The sequence below is a fragment of the Coregonus clupeaformis genome, chromosome 16, assembly GCF_020615455.1.
Source record: "Coregonus clupeaformis isolate EN_2021a chromosome 16, ASM2061545v1, whole genome shotgun sequence".
Taxonomy (NCBI): domain Eukaryota; kingdom Metazoa; phylum Chordata; class Actinopteri; order Salmoniformes; family Salmonidae; genus Coregonus; species Coregonus clupeaformis.
Genome location: NC_059207.1, coordinates 39,960,568 through 39,976,472, shown reverse-complemented (window position 1 = coordinate 39,976,472; position 15,905 = coordinate 39,960,568). Strand labels below are relative to the sequence as shown.

At 43.6% G+C, this 15,905-nt stretch overlaps 1 protein-coding gene across 1 annotated transcript in view; it reads left to right on the top strand.

The window, feature by feature from the left end:
• The first annotated feature begins 271 nt into the window (after positions 1–271).
• Positions 272–15,905, top strand: part of LOC121584756 (hepatocyte nuclear factor 1-alpha-like) — a 51,284-nt gene continuing 35,650 nt past the window's right edge. The window contains exons 1-2 of the mRNA XM_041900849.2: positions 272–2,068; positions 3,116–3,315. Of these exons, the coding sequence (XP_041756783.1) occupies positions 1,770–2,068; positions 3,116–3,315 (499 nt within the window). The 5' untranslated portion in view covers positions 272–1,769. The remainder of the gene's footprint in view (positions 2,069–3,115; positions 3,316–15,905) is intronic.

Below are 15,905 nucleotides of genomic sequence, written 5' to 3'. Positions count from 1 at the left end.
TCCTCAGCAGAGGAATCTCCAAAAGTGGGACAGGGACTATTCGGACAGGAACTAAGGCGTGTGTTAAATTTCTGCATGCATGATCAATGGGGTTGAATAGCGTGGGGGGTAGAGGGGGGTGGTGGGGTGGCATGGACACAATGCTGAGAGAGGAGGGGGCAGAAATAGGGAGAGAGGTTGGCTGACTAATGAGACTATGAGGAGGACAACAGGAAAACAGTAGCTCTGTTCCCTTTTCAAGTAAACAAAGTGTAAACTGGTTCTGTGGTTCTTTATTTCTAGAAACAGAAAATACAGTAGGTTACATATTAACACAACATGCAAACACACTTTTTTAAATATAATAATACAATTACATAACTGCATATTTACTTTCTCACACCAAATGCCTGCTAGAATGTGTGATATAATGCACTGTATGGGATTAAAATGCAGTACAGGCCACACTACCCTGCCCCTTTTCCCTCGCTAGGCTGTCCTCTGAACAGTGCAAACTAAGGCACAATGGGACTTAATTACTGGGCAGTAGTGTGTCTCAGAGAGATAGAGGGAGCCCTGTTTCTCTGAGTTTCCCCCCTTTCAAATACTGTACAATGCCATCTTCCCTGGGGTAGGGTGGGATGAGGAGAGAGCTCCACACAAGAAGGCAGGTTATAGGCTGAACTGGTGGAAGGCACAAGGTAAGGGAGAAAGAGGGAGAGAGAAGGGGAGAGAGAGAGTTATTGGAGTTGAATCCACACTGTGAAAGCAATACTACCAATACAGTATAACTACAATGCCACATGCAGGGGTTCTTAAGTATTACTGATTCAGAAGTAAGCATAAAGTTAGACAAAATCATGGCAGATAATACAGCAGACGTCTGGCATCTAAAAGCTACCTCTATCAGACCTCATCTGTCTAGGATGACACAATAGTGCCCTCTAGTGCAGGACAACACCTACTTTAATTTTCTCTGTCCAATTCATTCCAAACATGTCTCAAAAGACACCTATCATGTGTTCATGATAAGCGTTAAGCTTCAACATCCATTCCATTGGGCCTTTACATGACAATTTATTTTAAATAGAATAGTATACCTGTTGTATTCGGCGCATGTGACAAATACAATTACATTTTTATAGTTATACTAGCCGTAAATTACATCAAGGCAGGCCAAAGATTAATTTAGCTGTCATCCTTTTTGGATCCTAAAATTAATATTTATAAGTGTCATAAATAATTGTCAGTTTTGAATATATTGAAAAAATTTATATCATAGTTTGTAATGGTTGTATTAAGATGCAGTTAGCTTATTTTGTAACCTTTCACGAATGTATTGCTTTTGTGTGTTATACAGGAGCCTGTATGAATGTGCATGTGACAGGAAAAGTTTATTTTCATTTATTGTTTTTGACTGCACTTTGCTCACTTTTAGGGATGGAGTGAGATGGGGACAAAGTTCACAGAGAGCACATGGGGAGGAAGAAGGTTACAAAAAAAGGACCTTTGAAAGCATAACAGCAGGTGGAGGGCTTCAACCAGACATCTCAGAACGAGACGCGAAGAAAATCAAACTGGTGAAAATGAAATGAAAGCAAACTTTATATTTTCCTGAACTGAAGAAAGACAGAAAAGTAATGACACCAGAAGCCAAAATGCTCTGCCTTTTGTGTAAGAGCATGACTGCAGTGTGTCTGTGTTAGTGTGTGAATGTGTGTGTGTTTGTGACCTGTGGCCTGCGTAGTCTGTGTGTTGTGTTAGCGAGGTAAGGTTTAGGCAACAGTGTAATGGAGGGAGAGGAGAGGAAAGTGGGAGCAGGGCCCGGCCCTGGGCGTCTGACTAATCTCCAGAACGAGCTGATCTGGGCTCTGCTGGGCTCTGGAGTGTCCCGGGAGGTCCTGGTCCAAGCACTGGAAGAACTGGAGCAAGAGAGGGTCACCCCTGGAACAAAGAAGGGGGACAGGGGAGATGGAGAGAGTTCGGAAGAGGGAGAAATGGATTTTCCACCCCCAATATTCCAGGAGCTGGAGGCACTAGCCCCAGAGGAGGCAACCAGACAGAGGGCTCTGGTCAACCAACTGCTGCAGTAAGTAGCTCCCAAATCTCTGCCCTCCGCCCTATCCTCTCCTTAACCACATACACATCAATCTCTTCATTTCATCAAACTTCAACTATTAATACACACACCCATACAACAACAAAATAGCCACATCCCTTTGTTGTGCTATTATTCTCTCACACAAGCTTTCATTTCTCAAAACAATGTCTAAACAACTAATTTGTAAAAAATTATTTAAAATCAAATACATTTTAGGGTGGTTACTTGATTCCGTTTTCCATTCTCTTTCTTTTCCTGATGTTTTCTCACCAAGACAAGAGTACCAATAAGTGAGAGTTTTACCTGGTATCATTTTCACTCATTTTCTTGGTCTTTATCAAATTTCTTCCCCCACTTCCCCCTTCCCCCTTCCTCCCTCATTCTCCTGCTCCCTCTCCCTCTTTGTGAGATCGCTCTCGCCCTCTGAGGTGAATTTAAAGGAGGGTTCCTCCTTTCCTGGTTACTAATTATCCACGCCATCATTATTCTCTGGCCATTTCTATCTCTGAATGAACTACATGGGTTAAAATGAACAGAAATGTGCTGTGTGTACTACTGTGTGTGTGTGTGTGGTGTGTGTGTGTGTGTGTGTGCGAGAACAGATGTTAGTCAATATTTACTACAACTTGGAAGGCCATTTAATTTTTACCACATTTCAAACTACAACAAATATCTCAGATTATGGTATAACTGCTCATTGTATATAGCTTAAAGTTGGCAATTTTACAACAACTAACATGAAAACACAGAACTTAACCAATCATGCCTTAGTATCAAAATGTATCAAACATAGATAAAGCTTTGGTATATTTTAATATACATAATAGCGATGTTATGTACTATTGCTAGCCGTTAAGGTTTGTGTCACAGCAAGAAGGCTATGTTTCTGGGTATTATTTCCAGTGACCGGAGAGAGCTGGACTTCGCCCTACTGTGCTTCCCCTTATCTCTTATTGTCAACATCCCCCTCTTTCCCTCCCTCCCTTTATGTGCATGTGTTTTGTCTGTGTGTGTGTATGTGTCTATGTGTGATAGGGAGGATCCATGGCGTGTGGCAAAACTGGTGAAGAGCTATATGCAGCAGCATAACCTCCCCCAGAGAGAGGTGGTAGAGTCCACAGGCCTCAACCAGTCCCATCTCTCCCAGCACCTCAACAAAGGCACGCCCATGAAGAACCAGAAACGGGCTGCTTTGTACAGTTGGTATGTCAGGAAGCAGGGTGAGATTAGCCAGCGTGAGTATTTGGCCAGCTGTTGAGCTGACCCTGCCTGTACTGCACTATGACATTACAGTATGGACTCTCTAAGTGTAACATTTACAATATATCAAATCATGACTACCATTCATTAATATTCACAATTAATTACCATAAATCTACACTGAGTATACAAAACATTGAGTTGCACCCCCCCCCCCCTTTTTGCCCTCAGAACAGCCTCAATTCGTCGGGGCATGGACTTTACAAGGTGTCGAAAGCTTTTCACAGGGATGCTGGCCAATGTTGACTCCAGTGCTTCTCATTGCGTTAAGTTGGCTGGATGTCCTTTGGGTGCTGGACCATTCTTGATACACACAGAACTGTTGATCATGAAAAACCCAGCAGTGTTGCAGTTCTTGACACAAACCGGTGCTCCTGGCACCTACTACCATACACCGTTCAAAGGCACTTCAATCTTTTGTCTTGGCCATTCACCCTCTGAATGGCACACATACACAATCCATGTCTCAATCAGTGGCAACTTTAGCATGTACATCTTTGTGGGGCAAACACCTTTTTGTTGTTGTTGATGCATGCCAGCAAAGCCACTACACAACACAACACTAAACAATATATTTATTGCACTATAACGGTGACAAACTGTGTCCACAAACTGTTAGGGCCTACTTAAAGCTGTCCCAACAACACAGCTTTCTTTTCAGCACCATGGAGTGAATCCTTACCACTGCTACACCTGGCTATCAGCGGAGCCTTGTCTGGCAGCGCAACAGTTCATTCAGCCTCATTTACTGCCTTTTTAAAAAACATAGCTGATATGGCTGACTTGCTTAAACAAATGTGGTTTCTACTGACAATTGAGATGTACAAACTATGGCATAAGTGAACGACGAACGGATAAGAGGTAATCTGAGATAGGACAGATGTAGTCAATATAACTATTTGTTCAGCACTTTTGAAATGTACAGCGACAGAATTCAGAACATGGGCCATTATTACAGTACTCTCCCTGTACACCAAGTCATAACCTTAGGATAAATAAAGGGTGCATATAAGAAGACAATGAAAGCTCTTACAATATTCAATGATTACATTTCTCTAAACCAGACTATAGGCTACATGTGCACCACCAAGTCAGAACAGTAGGCTAAGTTATGAGGGGGGAAAGGGACCAAATTATTAGGGTGAGGCACATGGGCACATTACATAATTTATGCAGCAGCATACAATACATTTTTGGACTCACCTTGTTGTGCTGTGCTCACTTGAACAGGAAGGTGGCGCAGCGGTCCTTCTTCTGGCCAGAGTTCCCGACTTGGAATTCCGAGTTGGATGACCGTTCAAAATTATTTTACGTATTTTCCCAGTTTTTTTCAGAGTTCCCAGTTATTTTGAACATGGCAGAAGTCATGCTGGATTGACAGCATGGCCAACGTATTCAAACTTTACCATTTGGGGAGAAAAAGGGGAAAAAAATTAAAAGGATAAACATTCACATGCAACGCCATGGGCCAGATGTTACGATCTTGTCTCATCGCTGCAACTTCCCTACGGACTCGGCGAAGGTCGAGAGCCAAGCCATACTGCTTCTTGACACACTGCTCGCTTAACCCGGAAGCCAGCCACACCAATGTGTCGGAGGAAACATGGTCGAACTGATGACCGGCGTCAGACAAGGAAATCCCGGCCGGCCAAACCCTTCCCTAACCCGGACGACGCTGGGCCAATTGTACGCTGTCCCATGGGTCTCCCAGTCATGGCTGGCTGTAACACAGCCTGGGATCGAAACCGAGGCTGCAGTCGCGCCTCAGCACTCATTGTTGAATTTGCGATTTCCAACTTGTTGTGTAATGTTTATGTCCAATGGCCGATGAGCACCGATACGTTTTATCAATAATTTATCTTCATATGACAAGGATTGAAAAGGATTGAAAAGGATTTGCCAGTAGATTTTTCGACTTGATTCATGATGACTGCTTGTCTAGCTTGCTAGCTAAGATTTTAAAAGTATGATGTTGACATGATCAGTCCAATCAAAGCTACGGTAGATATAATGTGATTTGACATCATTTTATCTGTGGCCAATGACCTTGAGCCTTCTTGGATGGGCACTTCTAATGTAAGTCTATGGCAGCACCCAAGGGGCTTGAATTTTCGAGCTCTACCCGTAGATTTTGCGGTGAGATAGTGTCCCCATGAGTGACAGAACACTGAGCCAATCACGGCGCAACTAGAGAACATTAACAACCCCTATGCTCCGTATTTTCCGCTGGCTGCCCCACCACCACAGAAAGTACTGAGCTAGGCTGAAACATCTGCATTTTGGAGCTGCCTTACTCAAGAAAGCAAAAAAGAGACCATGTTTGTATGCAGCTTTATTAACTCAAAGATGTTTTATTATTTTTTTACTTTGTTTGCAAACTGATGTGAAACGTATTAATGCCAAAATAATATGCAAAACAGGCAACAACAGAAAATAGCATTTTTATTTTATTTTTTAAGCTAAACAGGTGGGGCTCTGAATGATGCATTGCCACTGGTCTCAATTGTCGAAACCCATTTCAAGGTTTTAAAAATCCTTCTTTAACCTGTCCCCTCCCCTTTATCGACACTGATTGGTGTTTAACAAGTGACATCAATAATGGATCATAGCTTTCACTTGGATTCACCTGGTCAGTCTATGTCATGGAAAGAGCAGGTGTTGTTAATGTTTTGTATACTCAGTGTATAAGATTCTGGGCCTTGGGAGCTCTTACACAAGACTGAATCTCAGGACATGAAGAACAATTATGTCAACTTGTCTTCATTACTCTTCTCTCTAATTCGATGTCATTCCTTATATCCACTTTCTGGCAAAGTTTCAAATAGCTTTCACATTTGCAAACTGTCCGGGTGGTGGGTGGGTTGAATAGAGAAAAAACAATACCTATAAAAAATCCTTAAATGTATCATTATTGTGCAATTTATAGGTTATATATAGGCTACAATTAGGTTTTTCTTTCATTATTTTAGGCTATCTGGCATTAGTGCGAAGCCTATAAGCCTAATTAAGCTACAGGCAGAAATAAAGAATAAAGACATTCTTGCAGTAAAACGACACCAAATGTAGGCTACATTTTGACTCGGGAATAGGAGTGGAGAAATATGATATCTTTCTTTCAGCATCTTGAGAGAATTCGAATGTGCAGTTACATACCGTCTGTAGACAGAAAAGGGCCAGCTGACATCATGTCAGTGATTCTCTCGTTAACACAGGTGAGAGTGTTGACGAGGACAAGGCTGGAGATCACACTGTCATGCTGATTGAGTTAGAATAACAGACTGGAAGCTTTAAAAGGAGGATGGTGCTTGAAATCATTGTTCTTCCTCTGTTAACCATGGTTACCTGCAAGGAAACACGTGCCGTCATCATTGCTTTGCACAAAAAAGGGCTTCACAGGCAAGGATATTGCTGCTAGTAAGATTGCGCCTAAATCAACCATTTATCGGATCATCAAGAACTTTAAGGAGAGAGGTTCAATTGTTGTGAAGAAGGCTTCAGGGCGCCCAAGAAAGTCCGGCAAGCGCCAGGACCGTCTCCTAAAATTGATTCAGCTGCGGGATCGGGGCACCACCAGTGCAGCGCTTGCTCAGGAATGGCAGCAGGCAGGTGTGAGAGCATTTGCACACACAGTGAGGCGAAGACTTTTGGAGGACGGCCTGGTGTCAAGAAGGGCAGCGAGGAAGCCACTTCTCTCCAGGAAAAACATCAGGGACAGACTGATATTCTGCAAAAGGTACAGGGATTGGACTGCTGAGGACTGGGGTAAAGTCATTTTCTCTGATGAATCCCTTTTCCGATTGTTTGGGGCATCCGGAAAAAAGCTTGTCCGGAGAAGACAAGGTGAGCGCTACCATCAGTCCTGTGTCATGCCAACAGTAAAGCATCCTGAGACCATTCATGTGTGGGGTTGCTTCTCAGCCAAGGAAGTGGGCTCACTCACAATTTTGCGTAAGAACACAGCCATGAATAAAGAATGGTACCAACACATCCTCCGAGAGCAACTTCTCCCAACCATCCAAGAACAGTTTGGAGACGACCAATGCCTTTTCCAGCATGATGGAGCACCTTGCCATAAGGCAAAAGTGATAACTAAGTGGCTCTGGGAACAAAACATCTACATTTTGGGTCCATGGCCAGGAAACTCCCCAGAACTTAATCCCATTGAGAACTTGTGGTTGATCCTCAAGAGGCGGGTGGACAAACAAAACCCCACAAATTCTGACAAACTCCAAGCATTGATTATGCAAGAATGGGCTGCCATCAGTCAGGTTGTGGCCCAGAAGTTAATTGACAGCATGCCAAGGCGGATTGCAGAGGTCTTGAAAAAGAAGGGTCAACACTGCAAATATTGACTCTTTGCATAAACTTAATGTAATTGTCAATAAAAGCCTTTGACACTTATGGAATGCTTGTATTTATACATCAGTATACCATAGTAACATCTGACAAAAATATCTCATAACACTGAAGCAGCGAAATTTGTGAAGACCAATACTTGTGTCATTCTCAAAACTTTTGACCATGACTGTACAACTGTTGTAGTCGGCGCATGTGACAAATATAGTTTGATTTGATTTTGTAGGAGGTGCTATCTTTATCAGCATCATAAACGCTGATAGTTCAACGACATAAAATATGCATTCAAGCCGAACTGAAATCTTATAAGAAACATGTTGGGTCGTTTTCACAGCTCTCTATTTCCTTACAACCGGTCAAACTGATGTAATTTTGAAATTTTGCACAGAAAAGCTTTTTTTTTGTTATTGGATTTTCTCCCTGGTCCCTAAACGTCTTTGCTCAGTGAAAGAAGCAGAGATGACTGAGAACTTCACCGATGTCAACTAGATTGAAGCATTCATTCTATCGATTTATGACATTATTCTGGAGAGCAAGGGTTTATTCAGTCTTCTAGGGCAACATATAATGACAGAAGAGAAGCTGCATGTATCTAATTATAGACAAGTTGACTAACAAATAGCCTACCAAAATGTTGGAAATTATAAGCAGAAACATATCTAAATCAGGCACCCCATGTCAAAAAATCGTTCCGCTGTCTCTGACTGTAGCCTACAGCGCATTTTCCATACTAGCGGGTTAGGGTCGGATGCGGGCCTCAGATTTTCACATGTAGTCTGGCAGTTGCGGATGGGTTATTAACAATTGCGGGCAGGTGCGGGTGAACAAACAGCTGACCCATGGACCACTACCATGAGCACCAACGTGAAGTTCATAGGAGCATGTCAAAGTGGGTGTCAAATGAAAGCTATATAAATTTTTATATATATATATATATATATATGTATGTATATATATATATATATATATATATATATATATATATATATATATATATATATATATACTGCTCAAAAAAATAAAGGGAACACTTAAACAACACAATGTAACTCCAAGTCAATCACACTTCTGTGAAATCAAACTGTCCACTTAGGAAGCAACACTGATTGACAATAAATTTCACATGCTGTGCAAATGGAATAGACAACAGGTGGAAATTATAGGCAATTAGCAAGACACCCCCAATAACGGACTGGTTTTGCAGGTGGTGACCACAGACCACTTCTCAGTTCCTATGCTTCCTGGCTGATGTTTTGGTCACTTTTGAATGCTGGAGGTGCTTTCACTCTAGTGGTAGCATGAGACGGAGTCTACAACCCACACAAGTGGCTCAGGTAGTGCAGCTCATCCAGGATGGCACATCAATGTGAGCTGTGGCAAGAAGGTTTGCTGTGTCTGTCAGCGTAGTGTCCAGAGCATGGAGGTGCTACCAGGAGACAGGCCAGTACCTCAGGAGACGTGGAGGAGGCCGTAGGAGGGCAACAACCCAGCAGCAGGACTGCTACCTCCGCCTTTGTGCAAGGAGGAGCAGGAGGAGCACTGCCAGAGCCCTGCAAAATGACCTCCAGCAGGCCACAAATGTGCATGTGTCTGCTCAAACGGTCAGAAACAGACTCCATGAGGGTGGTATGAGGGCCCGACGTCCACAGGTGGGGGTTGAGCTTACAGCCCAACACCGTGCAGGACGTTTGGCATTTGCCAGAGAACACCAAGATTGGCAAATTCGCCACTGGCGCCCTGTGCTCTTCACAGATGAAAGCAGGTTCACACTGAGCACATGTGACAGACGTGACAGAGTCTGGAGACGCCGTGGAGAACGTTCTGCTGCCTGCAACATCCTCCAGCATGACCCGGTTTGGCGGTGGGTCAGTCATGGTGTGGGGTGGCATTTCTTTGGGGGCCGCACAGCCCTCCATGTGCTCGCCAGAGGTAGCCTGACTGCCATTAGGTACCGAGATGAGATCCTCAGACCCCTTGTGAGACCATATGCTGGTGCGGTTGGCCCTGGGTTCCTCCTAATGCAAGACAATGCTAGACCTCATGTGGCTGGAGTGTGTCAGCAGTTCCTGCAAGAGGAAGGCATTGATGCTATGGACTGGCCCGCCCGTTCCCCAGACCTGAATCCAATTGAGCACATCTGGGACATCATGTCTCGCTCCATCCACCAACGCCACGTTGCACCACAGACTGTCCAGGAGTTGGCGGATGCTTTAGTCCAGGTCTGGGAGGAGATCCCTCAGGAGACCATCCGCCACCTCATCAGGAGCATGCCCAGGCGTTGCAGGGAGGTCATACAGGCACGTGGAGGCCACACACACTACTGAGCCTCATTTTGACTTGTTTTAAGGACATTACATCAAAGTTGGATCAGCCTGTAGTGTGGTTTTCCACTTTAATTTTGAGGGTGACTCCAATTCCAGACCTCCATGGGTTGATACATTTGATTTCCATTTATAATTTTTGTGTGATTTTGTTGTCCGCACATTCAACTATGTAAAGAAAAAAGTTTTTAATAAGATTATTTCATTCATTCAGATCTAGGATGTGTTATTTTAGTGTTCCCTTTATTTTTTTGAGCAGTGTATATATATATATATATATACACACACATATACATACACACACACTTTTCAACCATTTTCCATCCTAAGAATTAGGAATAAGCAAAGGCTTTGATTTCTTGTCAAACGGATGGAAAAGGGGTCTTAGACAACATCTACCAAAAAAGTCTTAAAAAGGTATTAGAAATGAGTACATCAAAACATAATGTTGAAGTAAAGACCCCTGGCAACTAATATCAACACTTCTATTTCGTTTTGGCGAAATTACATGCCTTCTGTAAGTTTAAGAAAAATTGCCTTGTGATTCCAAAACCTACATATCTTTAAGATATTTTCTAATTTCTCTCCCTCATGAGGAGGGAAGATTATGAAAGTTCACAGAAGTAACAAGTAAAAGTAGGTAAAGTAAAGGTACTAATTAGTTAGTGTTTTTGCTGATATCAAGTTTGTTTATGAATTAGTAAGTCATTAAAACTCATAATTCTGTTATCAAATCTTTAACGGAATTACTGCAATTGAATAGGCTAAAATGGGAAATCATAGTAGTCACAAACCACAGTTGGATCTCACCTGCTACTGTCCTCCCTTCCACTGGCATACTGTTATGTTCAGCTCATAACTTTTTCTTTCTTTCTGTCATTTCGTGGTCAAAGCAAGACTGTGAAAACAGTCTGGACAACCCCTCCCTCTCACTCTTCTCTCTCTCTCTCTCTCTCTCTCTCTCTCTCCAGTTAATGTCACCTCTCCCGGCTCTTACTGGCACCTACACTCTTTCCATTTACTATAATAAGCATCCTCACCCACTGAGCACTGACCGACACCGGACGTCCATGGACGTTGAAAAGTAGTTGAAATTTGGTCAGTCTGCCCTTGCCTGACCAAATCTGAACCGATCATAGACGTCTATGTTTCTCAAGTTTGGAGAGCACAGTACAGTAGAGAACAGTACAGAACAGTAGAGTGCAGTACAGTAGAGCACACTAGAGTAGGGTACAGTATACTGTACTGAACATATCTACTTTTTTGTACTCTACTGTGTGGTACTGTGATGTCCAAACTTGTGAAACATAGACATCTATGATTGTTTAAGATTTAGTCTGGTATGGACCAACCAAATGTGGTCTTGTTTGGGGCCGGAGCTCATTACAATAATAGCCAGTGTGCAGAATAATACCCAAATATGCAAAATAAGGATTTGGCATATTTTTACCTTTGTGTACCTATTCAGGATACATCACCATGAAGAGAATGATATTCATATCCATAATTATGCATTTCTGTATAGTAGCCTACAGATCAGGGACCCATGATGTCAGGGCTGGTTCCAGGCATAAGCTACATAAGCGATCGCTAGGGGGCCCCCAACCCAAATTATTATTGTTTTTTCAAATTAAGAACTCAGTCGGGTTCTCAACTTACTGTTGAGAGTTAGAATAGTAGAACATAAAAGGTGCAATTTCGAAATGTGGTTGTGCATCAGCAGCTTTTCTCTTCTTATGTCAGTCACTGACAGTCTCTCAATTAGCCCATGTCACAGTGTTAATTTTGGCAGCTATTTTAGATTTTGTTTTAGTCTTAGTCTTAAAATACCTTTTAGTCAATCACATTTGAGTCATTTCATTGTTGGACTTAAGACTGTAAAAACACCAGGAAAGTCATTTTCATTTAAGCAATCTGTTCCCAAGTATTCCTACGCATAATAGAGAGACACGTGACCGTTTACTAAATGTAAGCAAGGTTTGAAATGATTATGTTTTAGTCAAACATTATATATGTTTGGGCTTCTTGCGGTCAATTTGCAGTCTACAAATTATTTGTAATTATGTTCTGGCCCCGACCAGCCGCTCAAGAAAAAATCGGCCCGAGGATTTATCTAGTTGATGATCCCTGCTATAAAGCCTTGGCTACAGGTTCAACAATTTATAGCTCTGATTTTCTCCCCATCATAACCATCAAGGGGTAAATAACAGTGGTTTCCTTGAAAGGGGGAGAATTTGAGCTTTACAAAAATTCCAGAAGTATTACTGTACTCCTAATATTCAACAAATAGCACAAAAAAACAACAACCGCAACTTGCATTTGCGGACCACAGCGCGAGAGTGGGAACACAGATGAGTGAATAACAGTGCACATGGGAAAATACAGCTTCTAATGTGAACAAAGCAAAAGTAGAGTAAACGTTGTTTCTAGTTGAGGTTAGTTACAAGTCAAGTGTCCTGGCTTAACGTCAGTTCAAAATATTTTTATTTTATTTATTTTTATTTCACCTTTATTTAACCAGGTAAGCCAGTTGAGAACAGGTTCTCATTTACAACTGCGACCTGGCCAAGATAAAGCAAAGTAGTGCAATAAAAACAACACAGAGTTACATATGGGGTAAAAAAAACATAAAGTCAGAAATACAACAGAAAATATATATACAGTGTGTGCATATGTAGCAAGTTATGGAGGTAAGGCAATAAATAGGCTATAGTGCAGAATAATTACAATAGTATTAACACTGGAATGCTAGATGTGCAAGAGATTATGTGCAAATAGAGATACTGGGGTGCAAAAGAGCAAAATAAATAACAATATAGGGATGAGGTAGTTGGGTGGGCTAATTTCAGATGGGCTGTGTACAGGTGCAGTGATCGGTAAGGTGCTCTGACAACTGATGCTTAAAGTTATTGAGGGAGATAAGAGTCTCCAGCTTCAGAGATTTTTGCAATTCGTTCCAGTCATTGGCAGCAGAGAACTGGAAGGAATGGCGGCCAAAGGAGGTGTTGGCTTTGGGAATGACCAGAGAGATATACCTGCTGGAGCGCAGACTACGGGTGGGTGCTGCTATGGTGACCAATGAGCTAAGATAAGGCGGGGATTTGCCTAGCAGTGATTTATAGATGGCCTGGAGCCAGTGGGTTTGACGACCCGAACATGTAGTGAGGACCAGCCAACAAGAGCGTACAGGTCACAGTGGTGGGTAGTGTATGGGGCTTTGGAGACAAAACGGATGGCACTGTGATAGACTACATCCAATTTGCTGAGTAGAGTGTTGGAGGCTATTTTGTAAATGACATCGCCGAAGTCAAGGATCGGTGGGATAGTCAGTTTTACGAGGGCATGTTTGGCAGCATGAGTGAAGGAGGCTTTGTTGCGAAATAGGAAGCCGATTCTAGATTTAACTTTGGATTGGAGATTCTTTATGTGAGTCTGGAAGTTGAGTTTACAGTCTAACCAGACACCTAGATATTTGTAGTTGTCCACATACTCTAGGTCAGACCCGTCGAGAGTGGTGATTCTAGTCGGGTGGGCGGGTGCTAGCAGCGTTCGATTGAAAAGCATGCATTTAGTTTTACTAGTGTTTAAGAGCAGTTGAAGGCTACTGAAGGATTGTTGTATGGCATTGAAGCTCGTTTGGAGGTTTGTTAACACAGTGTCCAATGAAGGGCCAGATGTATACAAAATGGTGTCGTCTGCGTAGAGGTGGATCTGAGAGTCACCAGCAGCAAGAGCGACATCATTGATATACACGGAGAAAAGTGTCGGCCCAAGAATTGAACCCTGTGGCACCCCCCATAGAGACTGCCATAGGTCCAGACAACAGGCCCTCCGATTTGACACACTGAACTCTATCTGAGAAGTAGTTGGTGAACCAGGCGAGGCAGTCATTTGAGAAACCAAGGCTATTTAGTCTGCCAATAAGAATGCGGTGGTTGACAGAGTCGAAAGCCTTGGCCAGGTCGATGAAGACGGCTGCACAGTACTGTCTATTATCAATCGCGGTTATAATATCGTTTAGGACCTTGAGCGTGGCTGAAGTGCACCCGTGACCAGCTCGGAAACCGGATTGCATAGCGGAGAAGGTACGGTGGTATTCGAAATGGTCGATGATCTGTTTGTTAACTTGGCTTTCGAATACTTTCGAAAGGCAGGGCAGGATGGATATAGGTCTGTAGCAGTTTGGATCTAGAGTGTCACCCCCTTTGAAGAGGGGGGATGACCGCGGCAGCTTTCCAATCTCTGGGGATCTCAGACGTTATGAAAGAGAGGTTGAACAGACTAGTAATAGGGGTTGCGACAATTTCGGCGGCTAGTTTTAGAAAGAAAGGGTCCAGATTGTCTAGCCCAGCTGATTTGTAGGGGTCCAGATTTTGCAGCGCTTTCAAAACATCAGCTGTCTGAATTTGTGTGAAGGAGAAGCGGGGGGGCATGGGCAAGTTGCAGCAGAGGGTGCAGAGTTGGTGGCCGGGTTAGTGGTAGCCAGATGGAAAGCATGGCCAGCTGTAGCAAAATGCTTGTTGAAATTCTCGATTATTGTAGATTTATCGGTGGTGATAGTGTTTCCTAGCCTCAGTGCAGTGGGCAGCTGGGAGGAAGTGCTCTTATTCTCCATGGACTTTACAGTGTCCCAAAACTTTTTGGAGTTAGTGCTACAGGATGCACATTTCTGTTTGAAAAAGTTAGCCTTTGCTTTCCTGACTGCTTGTGTATATTGGTTCCTAACTTCCCTGAAAAGTTGCATATCGCGGGGGCTATTTGATGCTAATGCTGTATGCCACAGGATGTTTTTGTGCTGGTCAAGGGCAGTCAAGTCTGAGGGAGAACCAGGGGCTATATCGGTTCTTAGTTCTGTATTTTTGAATGGGGCATGTTTATTTAAGATTGAGAGGAAATTACTTTTAAGGAACAACCAGGCATCCTCTACTGATGGAATGAGATCTATATCCATCCAGGATACCTGGGCCAGGTCAATTAGGAAGGCCTCCTCGCTAAAGTGTTTTAGGGAGCGTTTGACAGTGATGAGGGGTGGTCGTTTGACCGCGGACCCGTTACGGATGCAGGCAATAAGGCAGTGATCGCTGAGATCCTGGTTGAAGACAGCTGAGGTGTCACGGTTTACTAAGCCAGAACCCAGAAGCAGACCAGGACAAGGTAAGTTGAAACAAAGGTGAGTGTTTATTTAATAGATCCACGAGTGAGGCTGAATAATCCAGGGAACAGAGCGGGTGGCGTGGATGGGTTGTTGAGGGTGCAGTGGTAGGTCCAGTAATGGCTCGGCAGCCGCCGACCATCAGGCAGAGGTTGGGTGAAGGTTCCGGGTGAGTGACTGCAGATAGAACAAAACGGAGGTAAGTATACAGCAAGTCAAAAAGGTGCAAAACAACAAAACTAACGCTAGAAGTTCCAAGGCTGATACACGGACAAACATACTGTTCATGGCTAACGATCCGGCAGGGAATGGATGTTAGGCCAGAGCCTAAGAAGGGTGATGATCAGGACCAGGTGTGCAGATTGCTGATGGGATGCAGGTGCGGAAATCAAGAGAGCTCCCGCCTAGCAACGTTGCCCGGCAACCAGGCAGGGAGCGTTCCAGAACCCTCGGGAAACTGGAGATCACGAGCAGAAAAACTAGTACACAGACAGGACCCGACTCAGACTGCCGGGATCGTTACAGTACCCCCCCTCCGACGAACGCCACCGGGCGGACTCCCCGGAGCGCCAGGATGGAGGCGGTAGAAGTCACGAATGAGGTCAGCATCTAGGATCTGTCGCCGCGGAATCCAACTCCTCTCTTCAGGACCATACCCCTCCCAGTCCACGAGATACTGGAAACCCCGGCCCCGCCGTCTGGAATCCATGATGCGTCGCACCGTGTAGGCAGGACC